The 15734-nt window shown below is 36.4% G+C and overlaps 1 protein-coding gene across 2 annotated transcripts in view; it reads left to right on the top strand.

Moving 5' to 3' along the window:
- Positions 1 to 15734, top strand: part of LOC127428968 (junction-mediating and -regulatory protein-like) — a 44453-nt gene that overhangs the window by 21733 nt on the left and 6986 nt on the right. The window contains exons 3-8 of one of the 2 annotated variants that reach the window (XM_051677662.1): positions 7068 to 7218; positions 7512 to 7681; positions 13996 to 14161; positions 14244 to 14431; positions 14688 to 14744; positions 14836 to 14922. In XM_051677662.1, the coding sequence (XP_051533622.1) occupies positions 7068 to 7218; positions 7512 to 7681; positions 13996 to 14161; positions 14244 to 14431; positions 14688 to 14744; positions 14836 to 14922 (819 nt within the window). Of the gene's footprint in view, positions 1 to 7067; positions 7219 to 7511; positions 7682 to 13995; positions 14162 to 14243; positions 14432 to 14660; positions 14745 to 14835; positions 14923 to 15734 lie in introns of both variants that reach the window. The other variant, XM_051677661.1, reaches the window with a different exon arrangement.

The raw sequence follows: 15734 nt of genomic DNA, 5'->3' as shown, positions 1-15734 counted from the left end.
AGTGGTTCAAACAGAAGAAAGTGGAAGTGGTTCGACCAAATGGACGCTATCTATGGCAATAGACCGGCGAGCAATGGGAGGGAGAGTGCCCTGGTCTCGGCGTTGTTGGAGTCCACGATGGAGGATGGTATGTTTTGTTACGTTATCTCTATATTCTGCTTGAAAGCTTCACTTTATTTAGTTGACCAGCTACTGGAAAGCTTGCTTCTAAAACAACCAGGCAAAATCACCATGCAACAACTGCTATTATGCAGCACAATGAGCTAGTTGCTAACAGCTAGCGGTCGTGTTGTTGTTTATGGTCAGTAACGTTTGTGTCATGTTTAAGGTGATGTCACGGCAGTAGAGGTGGCACAAGTATGATGATCAGCCTATAATCCCACCCACGTTGAGGCGGCACTAAACTGCAGTGGAAAAGCAAGCTCAGAAAAGTAAAGCGAGTCAAGTCAAACTGTAACGTGCAGTGGAAAAGTGCCATAAGTAGTGGGAATTGGGCATGCCAAATTGGGAGAAAAGGGATAAAATAAAATAAAAACTTATGAAACAGTTAGACCTCTTAAATCTTGTTGTGAACTGTTGGATGTTCCAACATCCAGATACAAAACAAAATGTGATAGAGCATCTGTAGTGAACGCCCCTCGATTAGGGAACAGCCTGCCCTGTCTGTTTTGAAGTTTAATTTAAAAACGTATTTGTACATTTTTGAGTGTGTTTTGATGTTGTGTGAAACACTTTGTGTAAATTGCTAAAAAGTGCTATATAAATAAAAGTTATTATTATTATTATACTAATATTAAAAGTTTTAAGAGAAATATTATTTATATAGTTTTATTAAATATGTGAGGGGAATATATTAATTTTGTAACAATGGCATTTAAAAAAAATATATATGTTTATAGCTTCTAAATGTGTTTCTGTACTTGAACCTAAAGTGGGTTTTTTTAAACCTAAAAACACTAAACGTTAAATTAAAAACTTAAACTACTTGAGGAATTTTAAATTCGTTTTTGTTGTTAAAATTTCATTTTATAGTGCCCAAACCAGTCTTGGGCCCTGAAGGACAATTTAATCATTTTAACTGATATGCTTCAATATATACAGTACATTGTAAACAGCAATATTTATTAATTTATTTTTACTAAAACATCTTACAGCATGCAAAATGTAACGTGAAGACGAACAAATGGTTCAATTAGTGTTTTTAGCCAGTTCATTGAATTGAAACTGATTTACATAAATGAATTGTATATCCTAATTGTAACAAGTTAATGAATCATCTCTGTTTTAACACTCTCAAAATCACTGTTATTATAATTAAGTTGCTTAATTTTATATTGCCAACAAAATATTGAATATATTTTATACAGCGGACACACACTCGCATCTCTTTATGTAATGTAAGCGGTGGTGACCTCCACTTGCCCTTCTGTTGTCATGGCAATGTTCACTTCCCATGAGCCCCTGCTGTAATGACATTAAGGGTTGAGAAGTAACGAGACGGAGATTACAGCGGTGTGAGCACCAGTACTCAACATCTGTGTGTGTTTTACTACAGTAAATCTCTCTCAGTGAGTCTGAAGTGTTCAGTAAACATCAGATGTGTGTTTTTATCCCTTTACAGTCCAGCCTCATTATAAAGCGCTTCCTTAAGACCAACTAATCAACTATGATTATGAAAATATATAGTTTTGCACATCACTAATACTGTGAGCTAAGGATGCACAATATATCTACAGCTGATAGATTATTGGCCGATAATTTTGTTATAGTTTATTTGCTTGCAGGACAGAATCTGTTCGCGGCTTGACTCCAAAACGTTTACGTATACAGCCAGGATAGATTAGTGTGTCACGTGACTCTGTGAGGATTATTTCAACATCTATACACAGTGTTGAGTTGTGTTTGAGTTTTGTTAAATTAAGTCAAACAATGTACTATAGTAGTTTAAACTCAACTTTATTTGGTTAGTCAAATTCAATTTAACAATGTTTAATTTAATTAATTTTCTAATGTTGGTCCAACTTATTTATTTTGTTAATCAAAACAAATCAAAACTCCAGCCTAACAGACACTTTTTAAATACCAATATAACAGAACATAACGCATTAAAAATCTCCTGCTCTCATCTTGCTCCAAAACACATAAAATAACACTTAATTTCAACATTTGTTCCCCCCATCCAGTCCCAAGCAGAGCATTCTGGGAAATGGAAACCACCTGCCCAGTTTCATCAATGCTACAAAAACTATTCCCAACTCAAATGGATTAAGTAAACTTACATTTTTACAAATTCAGTTGGATAGAACGCAATGAAATCAAGTTGTGACGATGTTCTAGAATTGTGTTGCTTTAATTCATTTTAATTAACTAAACTGAACATCCTGCAAAAATCCTTTTTTTGAGTATACTTGGGGGCAATCATTGCCACATTTTTGCTTTTTACAACAATTTCTAGTTTCATCCGATATGCCATTTTTACAATTTGAATGATTTAAAGTGAAACGCCACACTGTTAAACACAATGACCACGTATGTGGACTGCAGGCTCATTTTCAGTTCAAATATCTGATATTCACTGTCTGTACATTATCACACTGAGAATAAATGGGTTCATCCATAAGCTGATAAATGTGTCTTTCAGAGGCTTTATATGGAGTTAGGATGAAAATAAGGTGCATTTCAAACTGTTCTGAGATCAGTGCAGACAGACCGCACACTGGAGGTTAAGTCATTCACTAAATAGGGAGCAAGGGAGCATCCTATAGCTCTCTATGCAGTTAAGTGCATTCACTCCTAAAATCTGATCAAAAGTTCAGTTTCAGGCTGCAGATGATGTTTGGATCACTCAACATGTTTGACAGACATGTGACAATGATAATCAGTACATAGATTCAGAATTTATAATGTATCATTTTATTTTAACATGGTTGACAGTGATTGGATGATGCTGGACATTACTTTGAATCTGAATTAATTATGCTAATTTCTGATGTAATGTCTGTAACGTCTCATAAACATGAATAATCAACACTCCTGGACACATAATAAACTATTTGATGAAATACAATCAGACTTTCTATAACTTGATATTATTTAAATTTCACAGCTTAGTCCCGCTGTCCACATATGAGGACATACGTTCAAATGAAAATGATTTGCTCTAGAAATATTTTTATTTTATTTTATTTTATTTTTGTTTGTTTGTTTATTAGGTGCTACTAGTTACAAATCAAAAAGGGGAATGGGAAATGCACACAGCAGTCACACTCATGTCTCAGGAGGTTAATGTTCGTTACATGCTGGTAATTTATTGTCTCATTTTGGTTTAATTCATTATTACATTGTTTGAAGTATATTTTATTTAATATTTCATCTGGATTACTGTAAATAATCATATAAATGATCAGATAATCAAGAATTATATAAATGGACATGATGCAATTTATTAAGTGTTATGTAATTTATGTAATTTATTATTTCAAATTAGTGTACATCTTTAATATAGTCACACTTTTGGTTCATGTTACATCCGTCAAACCTTTAATAGCAGCAGCTTAGAGTTTGACAGATTGTGAAGTCCAGATTCCAAACTTTTGAATGATCAAGTGTAGTTTTTAATTAATTAGCTAGAAGCTCATTAGCCCTTTTAATGGGTTAAAAAGGAAAAGGTAAAATGATCTGTATCGGCCCAGAAATTCCACAGTGGTGCATCTCCTCTATGAACATGAAGTTTCCTGCAGTTTAACTGCTGTCAGTAACACACACAAACAAGAGCTGTATGCAAATCACCCCTCACTCAGTGTCTACAGTTTACCTGACAAACCGATGATTCAGGTGTGTGTGTGTCAGGAGTGTGCAATATTTGCATGAGTGTTGTATTTTTGTGTAAATTATAAGGGGATTTGAGAGTCAGTGATTCTCTCTCTCACACACACACACACACACACACACACACACACACCTGTGCATGTTGTCAGGTGAACATATGGGCAGTGAGTATCTCATAAATGAATGAGTGAATGAGCAAGATTAAGTGTCATGTGTTCACAGAGGTGCATTATGGGTATCAGATTTCATACGTGAATAAGACATATGCACCAAAACACACTTATATAGAATATTCACTATATAATCGATGATTTTAATGTGATATTTAGTTTCATAAAGAGCATCAGAAGACTAACTTCATGATCCTTCAGTGCTGCACAATTAATCAAAATAACATCAAAATGGTGATATAGTCATATGTGATTATTAACTGCAAAAGGCTGCGATTAAAGACAGATAAACTATAGAATAATCTTGTGATCAGATCTGCATCATTTCCATATAATAGTTGTTATAAACGGTGGATCACACCAGCAGAACGACATATAGTGTGTGTGAGATCAGAATATTTCAAACATGACATCATGTTTACTCTCACAACTGTGTGCTGTTAACATTGCTGTGTGTGCATGCGTGTGCGTGTCTGTCTGTGAGTGTGTGCGTGTCTGTCTGTGTGTGTGTGTGTGTGAGTGTGTCTGTCTGTCTGTGTGTGTGAGTGTGTCTGTCTGTCTGTGTGTGTGTGTGTGTGTGTCTGTCTGTGAGTGTGTCTGTCTGTGTGCGTGCGTGTGCGTGTGAGTGTGTCTGTCTGTGTGCGTGCGTGAGTGTGTCTGTCTGTGTGCGTGCGTGTGTGTGTGTGTGTGTGCTGTAAGTTACAGCAGCATCTGTTTCACATTAACTTGAAGTATGTGAATGCTGCTTATATATATGTGTGTGTATGTGTGTCTGAACATTCTGTTCCAGAGCACACACATACACAAAGGCGTTTTAAGCAAGCACACACATTGTGTAGTGTACAGGAAGTCTCTCGCAAAGGAAACTCACATTTGAGTATTATACACACAGTTGTGCAGTCTGTAATGTTATTCTTCTGTTGAAACACGCTGATATTCACTACAGTCTCACAAACGTTGTTGATCCTCACAGATACATTTGTGCAAAATGTGCAAATAAATATTGTTTAAGAGCAAAGTGTTTATACAAAACTGAACTAGAACTGTTGGGTATTAAAAGCAGCACTTACTCTCCTCTATAAAAAAATCAAACAATCAACTGTGTCCAGGTGCTCCAAACACAACACAACTCTATTGATGTCTGGTTTAAATACACAATTATCCTGCTTTTACTTATTGGAATGTACCATTGTTAAAATAAAATTAACCCTCACCTCCCTATTCTTACACACAGTTACACTGTTATGTTGCTCGGAACTGCACCCAAGACTTTCACCCACTGTCGTACTTGTGTATATATGGTTGAGTGACAATAAAGGGAATTGATTTTGATTTAAATGTATAGCTTATTAAGAAAAACTTTAATGTTCACTAGTATACTGGATAGTGTAGGAGCAAAATTAACAGTAATTCCAGTCTGAGTGTTCAATAGAAAAGAAGATAATTATTTATTTTTTTTATTTTTTTGCAAAAAGTTTTCTGGATTTTAAAAGATTCAGATCTCTTTTTTGTTCCGTTTAGTTGTAAGATAACAGTTATTTTTTGGAACCCATTCAACTTAAATATTGTTACAAATTCTAAACAAATAATAATAATAATAAATTATTATTATTATTATTACTACTACTACTATTATTATTGACTTCTAGAATTTTAAATACAACATTAAGATATTTCAGTCGTGCACCTTTAACTTTAAAACCCTCAAGCTTTTATTTTGACGGTCGGAACACTCCAGGAAGTCCTGTGAGTATCTGTTTGTGGGCTGCTTCACAGTAGCTCTTCACTCTTACCACGTGAAGGCTAAAAATAGCCATGAGCGTGTGTCAACAGAGCAGCGCTATTCACTAACGCACTGGCACTGCGAATGCATTTGATATATTTACTTATTAAACACAGTCTTTTGTGATTCACAGAGCTATCGCACGTCTTCAAGTGGCTTTGAATAAAATGCACGAGTCATATGAACTGCGTTAATGGTGTTTTTATGGTTCTTTTATGTAATTTTTGGAGCTTGACAGTAACGAACATGACTAACACACAGTATCGGATTTGGATCGGGCTTGTCGGACCGATACCCGACCCGTCTAAAAGCTTCAGTATCGGAGCCGATACCGATCCAGGTATCAGATCGGTGCCATTCCTACTCTTGAACACTCAATTTGATCTCCCCCATTCATTTTCAATGGCTGGTCATTTTTGACCAGGAACATCACAAGTGTGACTTTGTGCCATTTTGTACAAAATAAAGCATTTCAAAACAAACTTCCTGGTTAAACATTAAAGCACACCTGTGTGATAAATTGTTGAAAATATTTTCATATTTTATATAATATTGCCAAAATTATCCACAAATAATGTTTTTATTTATTTATTTATTTATTTATTTTTTTGTCCATATTGCACAGCCTTGTACATAATGTAAAAATGTATCTTATAAGCGTTCAGACTTGCTATCTCTGCTGATATATGTGATTTTTTTTTTTTTTTTTTTTTTTTTTGGGGGGGGGGGGGGGGGGTTGTTAAATGCTTTTGGAATGAAAGTCACTATCAGTTATCCATTGTTAGTTTGACTTCCTGAAGATTGTAAACACTGTGACGCTTCTTAAACATTCATCTGATGATTTATAAAGTCATCATTCCTGTCATTCAGTTTGATGTTACTATTGGCACAGAAATTACACACTTCAGCTTTAAACGCTGACTTTGACTCAGCGTGTGTGTGCGTGTGCGTGTGCGCGCGTGTGTGTGTATAGAAACTTGTTTAACCACGATTACATATGTGTGCATGCTTCATAAATGGGCTCACCTGCTGTTTGGGACAGTTAGACAGAAAACGGTTTCTGAGTGTTTGGATGATCAGCAGATCTGAATTGTCCATGAGAGGCTTCTAGATGTTTCTGTTGAATCCTCATGATGTCATGTGCCCACCTTAAGAACAAAAGAGAACGGCCAATCACAGCAAAGCCTACTTCAACAACAACAGCCAATCAGAACATACCTCAAGAGTAAGAGTCTTCTAGTTGTTGGCGTGTTGAATGGTGATGATGTCATCATGTGTGTTGTCAGATCTCTTTGGAGTCGGAGCACTTGGGTCCGCGGCGGGTGGAGTCTCTTCATCGTGAGGATGATGATTGGCAGAGGAAGGCTCATACGGCTGTGCTGTCCATACAGGATCTGACGGTTAAATACTTCGAGACCACGGCACGAGCACAGAAGGGTGAGACAGCTTAAAAAAACGTGAATCTGTTCTCTGAAAATACACTATTAAACAATACAATAAAACAGCGTGAACAATAAATGTATATCCATGACAAAGTGACAGTGTTTTGTTCTGTGGGAGTGAGTATTGAGGCAATAACAATATCTCCACATCTGAGTACAAAAGAACTAGCCATAGTGCTAATTGCTGCGGAATATAACAAATAGTTTCTCACAAAAATGGGGATTTTTATTGTAATTTGTGTGGCTTTGAAGCATCACTCTTGGTGTGAATCGGTGTCTCTCCTCCAGTGATGTACGAGCGCATGCGTGCTGACCAGAGGAAGTTTGGTAAAGCTGCATGGGGGGCTGCAGTGGAGCGCATGGAGAAACTACAGTACGCCGTTTCAAAGGAAACGCTACAACTGATGCGTGCCAAAGAGATCTGTTTGGAACAGAGAAAACATGGACTTAGAGAGGAGGTAACACACACACACAATGTATAGAATGTATAAAATGTTCCTTGTGTTATATTTAGGTATATAATTAACAATAGTTAATTGAAAACAAATTTAAAGCTGCACTAGGTAACTTTGAGCTCTCTAGCGACATCTGTGGTTGAAACGTAAAATTGCAAGCAATTCGCAAAAGAACACGTTACGTCAGTCGTGTTTCGGCACTGCTCTTCTGGTGGATGAATCTCGTGATTTGAGGTTACCTGGACATCATCGCCTGTGTGTGATCATGACTGGAGATATTCATAACGTCCTATATTCATGTTGATATCATGTTATAAAATTAAACATTTAAAACTGAAGTATTACTTGCTTTGATGAAGATCGAAGACACTCGTCAATCACCTCAGTCACTATCAGTACATTTGAATATAATTATTTAAGTGTTTTATCTACTATTAATGTTTGTATTGTTCTACACTTATCAGTTTAAGAGGTGATACTCGTGATATGTCTGATACGAGTTCAATGGAAGACTTTATTATTGTTATATTGTGCAGCCTCAGTTGATAATACAAGTGAACCGTAATACTACAATAGTATGTCTATAAATGTACACAATAACACCGTAAACTAAAAACATAAACGAGGATTCAATAATGATGGGGATAAAATTATACTTTATTGAACATGTCACAGTAACTTCATCAGACATCATAGATACATCACGATCGGTTAACACACGAGTAATGTTTGATTCATACAAGCATGACCAGCAATATTAGCTTCAACAACCCTACCCGACAATATATCCAACATTATAGCAGGTAAACAAATGGATAACAGATAAACATCCATCCAGACTGTTGCGATGATGTCCTGAGGGGTATTCCAGGAAGCAGGTTAAGCAACTTACCTGGGTATGTTTACTGAGAGTAAGTGGATAACCTCAACTTTCCACACTCTTCACTATAAAGAAAGACTTTATGTATTTATATTTAGACTTTCTAATAAATAATTTTATTTCATGATATTAATTTAATGAACTTATCTATAAATATCAAAGAATACAAATATTATAGCACCCACATTCTTTTTAAAGTTTCTTCAGACAGTGGAATAATCATGTTATTTATTAAATGACATTCCATAGTATCAATATGCAGGTAATGTCTTACAATTCAAAGCTTAAGCAATTAATCACTCTTTCTTCTTCACTAACTAGATAACGTGATCATTTCACAGACCACAGATATAGAGGTTAGAGATTTGATTATTTATAACTTTAATGTACTGTACATATAAATGCACATATTTCCAGACTTGTTCATTGTACTCTATTATCTGAAAATATAAATGTTATTTAGAGCAGGGCTCAACGCTAAGGATATTTTTGCACTGGCCCCGCCAAAATCTTAACTGGCCCCAGCGGTGGAGGAGATGATGTGTTTTCGGTCACCTGTCATGCAACACATTGGCCATGTGTAGTGTATTCACACACAGGATCAAAGATTTAATCACTGAGTTAAAGATGTGATTATTGGCTGAATGTAATAAACATATGAATCCCTGAGAGAGGAGACTTGCTACTAAATCGGATGTGATGTGTAATATACAGTAGGGAGATATTAGGCCTAATCTATGAATTAAGAATGTGTATATAACATGAAATCAGACAACCCAAACAAGACCAACACTGACTGATGCACAAAAACAAAAATACCTGTACGGTCCAGAAATGAGACATGTAACAGGTGTGATATGAAGTAGACTGTTTCAAATATTCACCTTCACCCTGCAGCTGAACAGCTCTGATAATAATAGCCTAATAGTCATAGTGATCTTGCTGCTTTTCATATCAAACACCATTATCATGTCAAATTAATGTTTACGTTTTTAAACAAACCTAATTAAATGTATACTTACACTTTGGATACTGAGCAGCTCATGATTTCCAGGCACATGTATAATCAGGGTTTAACTAAGTTTATTACGTCTCATTCGGCGCTTCATCACTAATGGTGAATTATTGAGATAAAATGTGTTTTTACAGTGGGAATAAAACTAGCGCTCTGTCCCTTAAACAGTCTACGTTGCATGGAGAGAGATGATGATGAGACATATGCACGGAGAGACATGGATTTTCAGTCCTATAGAAAGAAACTGTTGATTTCTTGTGTTCCAGTGTGTGGATTACTGCTTTTCACCAACATGTAAAAACAAAAAGTGCGTGAAATCCCCACATTGTGAACATGGAATGTGCGGGGACAGGCCTACTTAAAATGTTGCGCAAGACATGCAAAAGTGTTTTTTTGTCCTACTGTTTTCTTCACAATGGTAATAGCTGCTGCTAAGACACTTGGAAAAGAGCGAGGACAATGCTAGGAGAGTGCGCTCGGTGTCTGCATGCTCTTATGCGTGCATGCAACTGTGCCTTGGTGCATCCAGTATATTATGCTCTCATGCATCTTTGCGAGCTAAATAGAATCGCACTTGCTCATCGGTTACAATACTTTGTTTGTTCAGTGTCATTTTTGTGCTCTCTCGCTTGTTGTTTTCTTGCACTAATGTTATAAATGCAGCACTGGCCCGATCGGGCAAGTGACAGTTCTAGAAACTGGCCCGAATCTCTCTCACACTGGCCCCAGCCCATCGGGCAGTCCTTATTGTCGAGCCCTGTAGAGTCACCCACAGTGCCTTCCTTTAGCTGGTGGTCAAGTGATTCAATGAAAAGATGTCTTTCTGATGCTCATCCTCCTCTACTCAATTAGAAGCTGCATATGATCCTTCTCTAAATTACATGTTTAATCTGCCTTTCAATATGGACCTTTTACAGTTTCCTTTACAACTAGGAAGAGACGAGAGTTACTTTTCTCTAATATTGAGATCATGAACATCTATCATGTATAATCAGACACATGATCTTCAGTTAAAACAACAACATTTCAGTACCAAGTTTTTTGGAGGTAGATGGACCCTCTACATGAGACTGCACAGCCATGGACTTTTAGGTGACAAGACAGCAAACACGTTTTATTGCCACATTAAATAAGAAAAGGACATAATGGTCACATAACTCTGTGGGTCTCCATCATTCTCCATCTCTGTTACAGCAGATCTTCATCTTATGAATAATCATATGTGTCCTACTGATAAACATTACATTCAATCTATGAAAAATTATGACAACTGTGGGAGATCCTACAATTGAAAAAGGGTCTATTAATACTAGGGCTGAAATGATTATTCGTTGTTAATAAATAGATTGTCGACAAAAAATGTCATTGGCGAATAGTCGTTTGATGTCATTTAACGTAACATGAGATCACATTAAACTCTAATGATGACGCGTGAGAGCAGCACTGCAGTTCACGACTGACTGAGGAGAGGAATTACACAGATCACAGATGCACTGTAAACTTTACAAACAGCTTCAGCTGATTTAGATCACAAAGTACGAGGGAATTATAATGCAAAAATACTAAATAAATTAATACAGAAGCACTCTCGTTGTGGAATAAGTGGAGCCGGAGCTCTTTAAAGGAAACACCCCCGCGTTACATCTTTAATGCAGTTATATTTAATGCGTTACATCTTTAATGCGGTTATATTTAATGTGTTACATCTTTAATGCGGTTATATTTAATGCGTTATATCTTTAATGCGGCTATATTTAATGCGTTACATCTTTAATGCGGCTGTATTTAATGCGTTACATCTTTAATGCGGCTATATTTAATGCGGCTATATTTAATGCGTTACATCTTTAATGCAGCTATATTTAATGCAGCTATATTTAATGCAGTTATATTTAATGTGTTACATCTTTAATGCAGCTATATTTAATGCAGCTATATTTAATGCGTTACATCTTTAATACAGCTATATTTAATGCATTACATCTTTAATGCAGTTATACGTAATGCGTTACATCTTTAATGCAGCTCTACTTAATGCGTTACATCTTTAATGCAGCTATACTTAATGCGTTACATCTTTAATGCAGATATATTTAATGTTACATATTTAATGCGGCTATATTTAATGCGTTACATCTTTAATGCAGCTGTATTTAATGCATTACATCTTTAATGCGGCTATATTTAATGCGTTACATCTTTAATGTGGCTATATTTAATGCGTTACATCTTTAATGCATATATATTTAGTGCATTACATCTTTAATGCAGATATATTTAATGCGTTACATCTTTAATGCAGCTATATTTAATGCAGCTATATTTAACGCATTACATCTTTAATGCGGCTATATTTACTGCGTTACATCTTTAATGCAGATATATTTAATGCATTACATCTTTAATGCAGCTATATTTAATGCGTTACATCTTTAATGCAGCTATATTTCATGCGTTACATCTTTAATGCATATATATTTCGTGCATTACATCTTTAATGCAGCTATATTTAATGCGTTACATCTTTAATGCAGCTATATTTAATGCAGCTATATTTAACGCATTACATCTTTAATGCGGCTATATTTACTGCGTTACATCTTTAATGCATATATATTTAATGCGTTACATCTTTAATGCAGCTATATTTAATGCAGTACATCTTTAATGCAGTTATATTTAATGTGTTACATCTTTAATGCAGCTATATTTAACGCATTACATCTTTAATGCGGCTATATTTACTGCGTTACATCTTTAATGCAGCTATATTTAATGCGTTACATCTTTAATGCAGCTATATTTAATGCATTACATCTTTAATGCAGCTATATTTAATGCAGCTATATTTCATGCGTTACATCTTTAATGCAGCTATATTTCATGCGTTACATCTTTAATGCAGCTATATTTCATGCGTTACATCTTTAATGCAGCTATATTTAATGCAGCTATATTTAATGCATTACATCTTTAATGCAGTTATATTTAATGCAGCTATATTTCATGCATTACATCTTTAATGCAGTTATATTTAATGCAGCTATATTTAATGCATTACATCTTTAATGCATTACATTTTTAATGCAGCTATATTTCATGCGTTACATTTTTAATGCAGCTATATTTAATGCAGCTATATTTAATGCGTTACATCTTTAATGCAGCTATATTTAATGCAGCTATATTTAATGCGTTACATCTTTAATGCAGCTATATTTAATGCGTTACATCTTTAATGCAGCTATATTTAATGCGTTACATCTTTAATGCAGCTATATTTAATGCTTTACATCTTTAATGCGGCTATATTTAATGCGTTACATCTTTAACGCAAATATATTTAATGCGTTACATCTTTAATGCGGATATATTTAATGTGTTATAGCTTTATTAAAATTCTAATAATACGGAAGCAGATCATGTAAATAACTACAAACTCTGAAACAGTCATTTCTCTATGCAGTCAGCGTCTCTTCTGTGAGTTGTGTGAATGTCCCGATCTAAGTGGGAGAGATTGAAACTGCACCAGCTGATGCACACTCTGTCACAGGATGCTCGTCCATCACGCATGCTTGCTGCACATTTACTCCTTACCAACATCAACATTAACTCACATGAACTTAATTCTGAATGATGAAGCTTGTCCCTTTTGTAGCTTTAACAAACTTGCCCTATTCCTTGTTGTATTTAGCTTTAAGGTGTTAGTTTTTTACTTTGTTTTTTAACCCCTTAAACTCTGATGCATTTTTGTGCTGCCGCCCGCAATTTTTCACACTCAAATTTAAAAGCTCACCATTCACACACTTTTATTTTCATATAAATATTTCTACCCCATTACCTCAAGGGGGTGCTAATTTTCAATGTGAATGTTTTGAGGCCTTTTGTTATTTTAAGTAACATAAATGCAGAAGTGATGTGACCTCTGAAAAGATCAAATTCTAAGCTTTCAAATGATACCTCATATGCCTGATTTACTGTATGTATACGGAAACTTTAATGTTTTAAGCATAAACTTTTTTCGCGATATAGCACCCCCCTTTGGACCAGCCTGCGTACACTTAGTTTTAAAATGTTTAAAGTTTAAACAGTAGTTCCACCTTGTGAAATTCTTGCAGTGCAAAGATTACAAATGGCAACTCTGCTGTCATTGTCACGTAATTCAAAGTGCATGTTTTGACAGGAAATAACTGGCACTGATTATCGTCTATCTTTATACAGTGTGCCTATGTGCGATAGTGCAAGTAATTGTTTCTATCGGCTAATACCGATGTTTGGCCGATATATCGGTGCATCTCTACTTGTCAGTCTTAGAGAAAACACTAGTCATGTTAAGCAGACACTGATAGGAATCTGTAGATGCTTCAGCTGTCTTGTCATCATGAAGTGTGAGTCCGTTTAACGTGTTTGTTTGCATGTCAGATGCAGGGTCTGCAGGATGGAGAGGACGCAATGGTGCGATTGGACCAGTTGGAGGCACTGTACTACGAGCTTCAACTGCAGCTCTATGAGATCCAGTTTGAGATCCTCAAGTATGAAGAGCTGCTATTGACTGCACAGCTGCAGAGTCTGCGCAGACAGATGAGCGGTGAGCGCCAGTTCTCATGTATCTGCAGCTCTGCGTCCCGTTCACCCCAGCAGCCCCTCATATCTGTGTGTGTATGTTTCAGAGAGACAGGAAGAAGTGGTGTACTACGACACGTATGAGAGCCCCGACGCCATGAAGGCCACCGACGACCCCGCAACCCCATTGACCCCACCTAGAGATGATATCACCAAGTTACAGCAGAGGACTCGCCAACTGGAGGCCAGGAGAGGCCGCATTACCGCCAAGAAAGCCTACCTCAAAAACAAGAAGGTAACAAAGACTACTTTTAAAACACAATCACAGTCACAGACTGCACATTAATCCCATGTGTGGTTTCAAATCTGATCTTTAGGACTAACTGCGGTTTGGATCGGGTTTGTAAACAAAGCCAAAGGTGATTTGTGAAGAATATAAACAGGCGATTTTAATATGAAATGATTGTAAACTCCATACAGAGATCAGATTATGTGTGTTATTGATCAGACTGTTGTTTTATCAGGAAATCTGCATCATTAATCACACACAGAAACTAGAGAAGCGGCAGAGCGGCATGGACTGTGTTTCCCAGCAGGCTCTGTGGCAGGTGAGAGAGTTAGAGGACATACACCTGCTTCATATGATATGATGAAAACATCTCAGATAATATACTGATCATACATGATGTGTTTTGACAGGTTGAAGAGGAGGAGGAAGAGCAGCGCATCTCTCGAGTCAGTCAGGAGAGACAGAGAACTCTAGATCGACTGCGCAGCTTCAAACAGGTCAGACGTTCCTCTTGTTGACTCAGCAGTTAAAGGTGCAGTATGTAAGATTTTTCATGTAATATTCGCCTTTTTTTGGCCAATGTGTGAACGGCTTGTAACGCAACTTAAAAAATGAGTCCTTCCAGGACTTCCTAGGTTGCCTATTAAAGCCTGTAGACTGATTTTCATGTGAAGGGAGCGGGTCGCTTTTGCCGGGAAAATCCAAAGTGTGTGACGTTTACGCGCGCTCCCGAGAGCCTCAGTGCTTCTGCTATTCAACAGCGTCAACAAACTGCAACACTAGGTAACGTTATCTTAGAGATGGAATCCAGCAAACGTCCGGCTCCCAGCACAACACCGACTCCTACACAAACTCAGAGTAAGACAAAAAAAAACAAAGAAACATTTATCTTCTGAATCCCGTCTGGCTAAGCGTGAACGTGATCATGGTCGAGGGAAACCTACATCGGCAGGACATTTGATTCCTGGAGGGACCTTCGTTCAGTTTTGGGGATCAAAACCGACCCTGAATTGGCGTTCTTCTTATTGGACAGGTAAACTTACATAACTGCAAAACATGTGAAATATAGTGCCATAAGGATTGATCTGTGTCATTTTAGCTAACTTGATCTTGCCTGCTAACGCTGACAAATTGCAAGCTACCTTGCTTCGTAACTTTCAAATAATTTCAACGATCTTCTCTTTATACTAAAAGTCAGGTTAATGTCAATGTTCATCTGTAATTATTCAGCAAGGTAAACTACAATAACACATGAAATGAATGCTAGACAATGTTCAAGATAATGCAAAAAGCGCCATTCATTAGTGTA

This window comes from Myxocyprinus asiaticus, chromosome 38 (assembly GCF_019703515.2).
Source record: "Myxocyprinus asiaticus isolate MX2 ecotype Aquarium Trade chromosome 38, UBuf_Myxa_2, whole genome shotgun sequence".
NCBI lineage: Eukaryota > Metazoa > Chordata > Actinopteri > Cypriniformes > Catostomidae > Myxocyprinus > Myxocyprinus asiaticus.
This window is presented reverse-complemented; position numbering and strand designations above follow the sequence as displayed.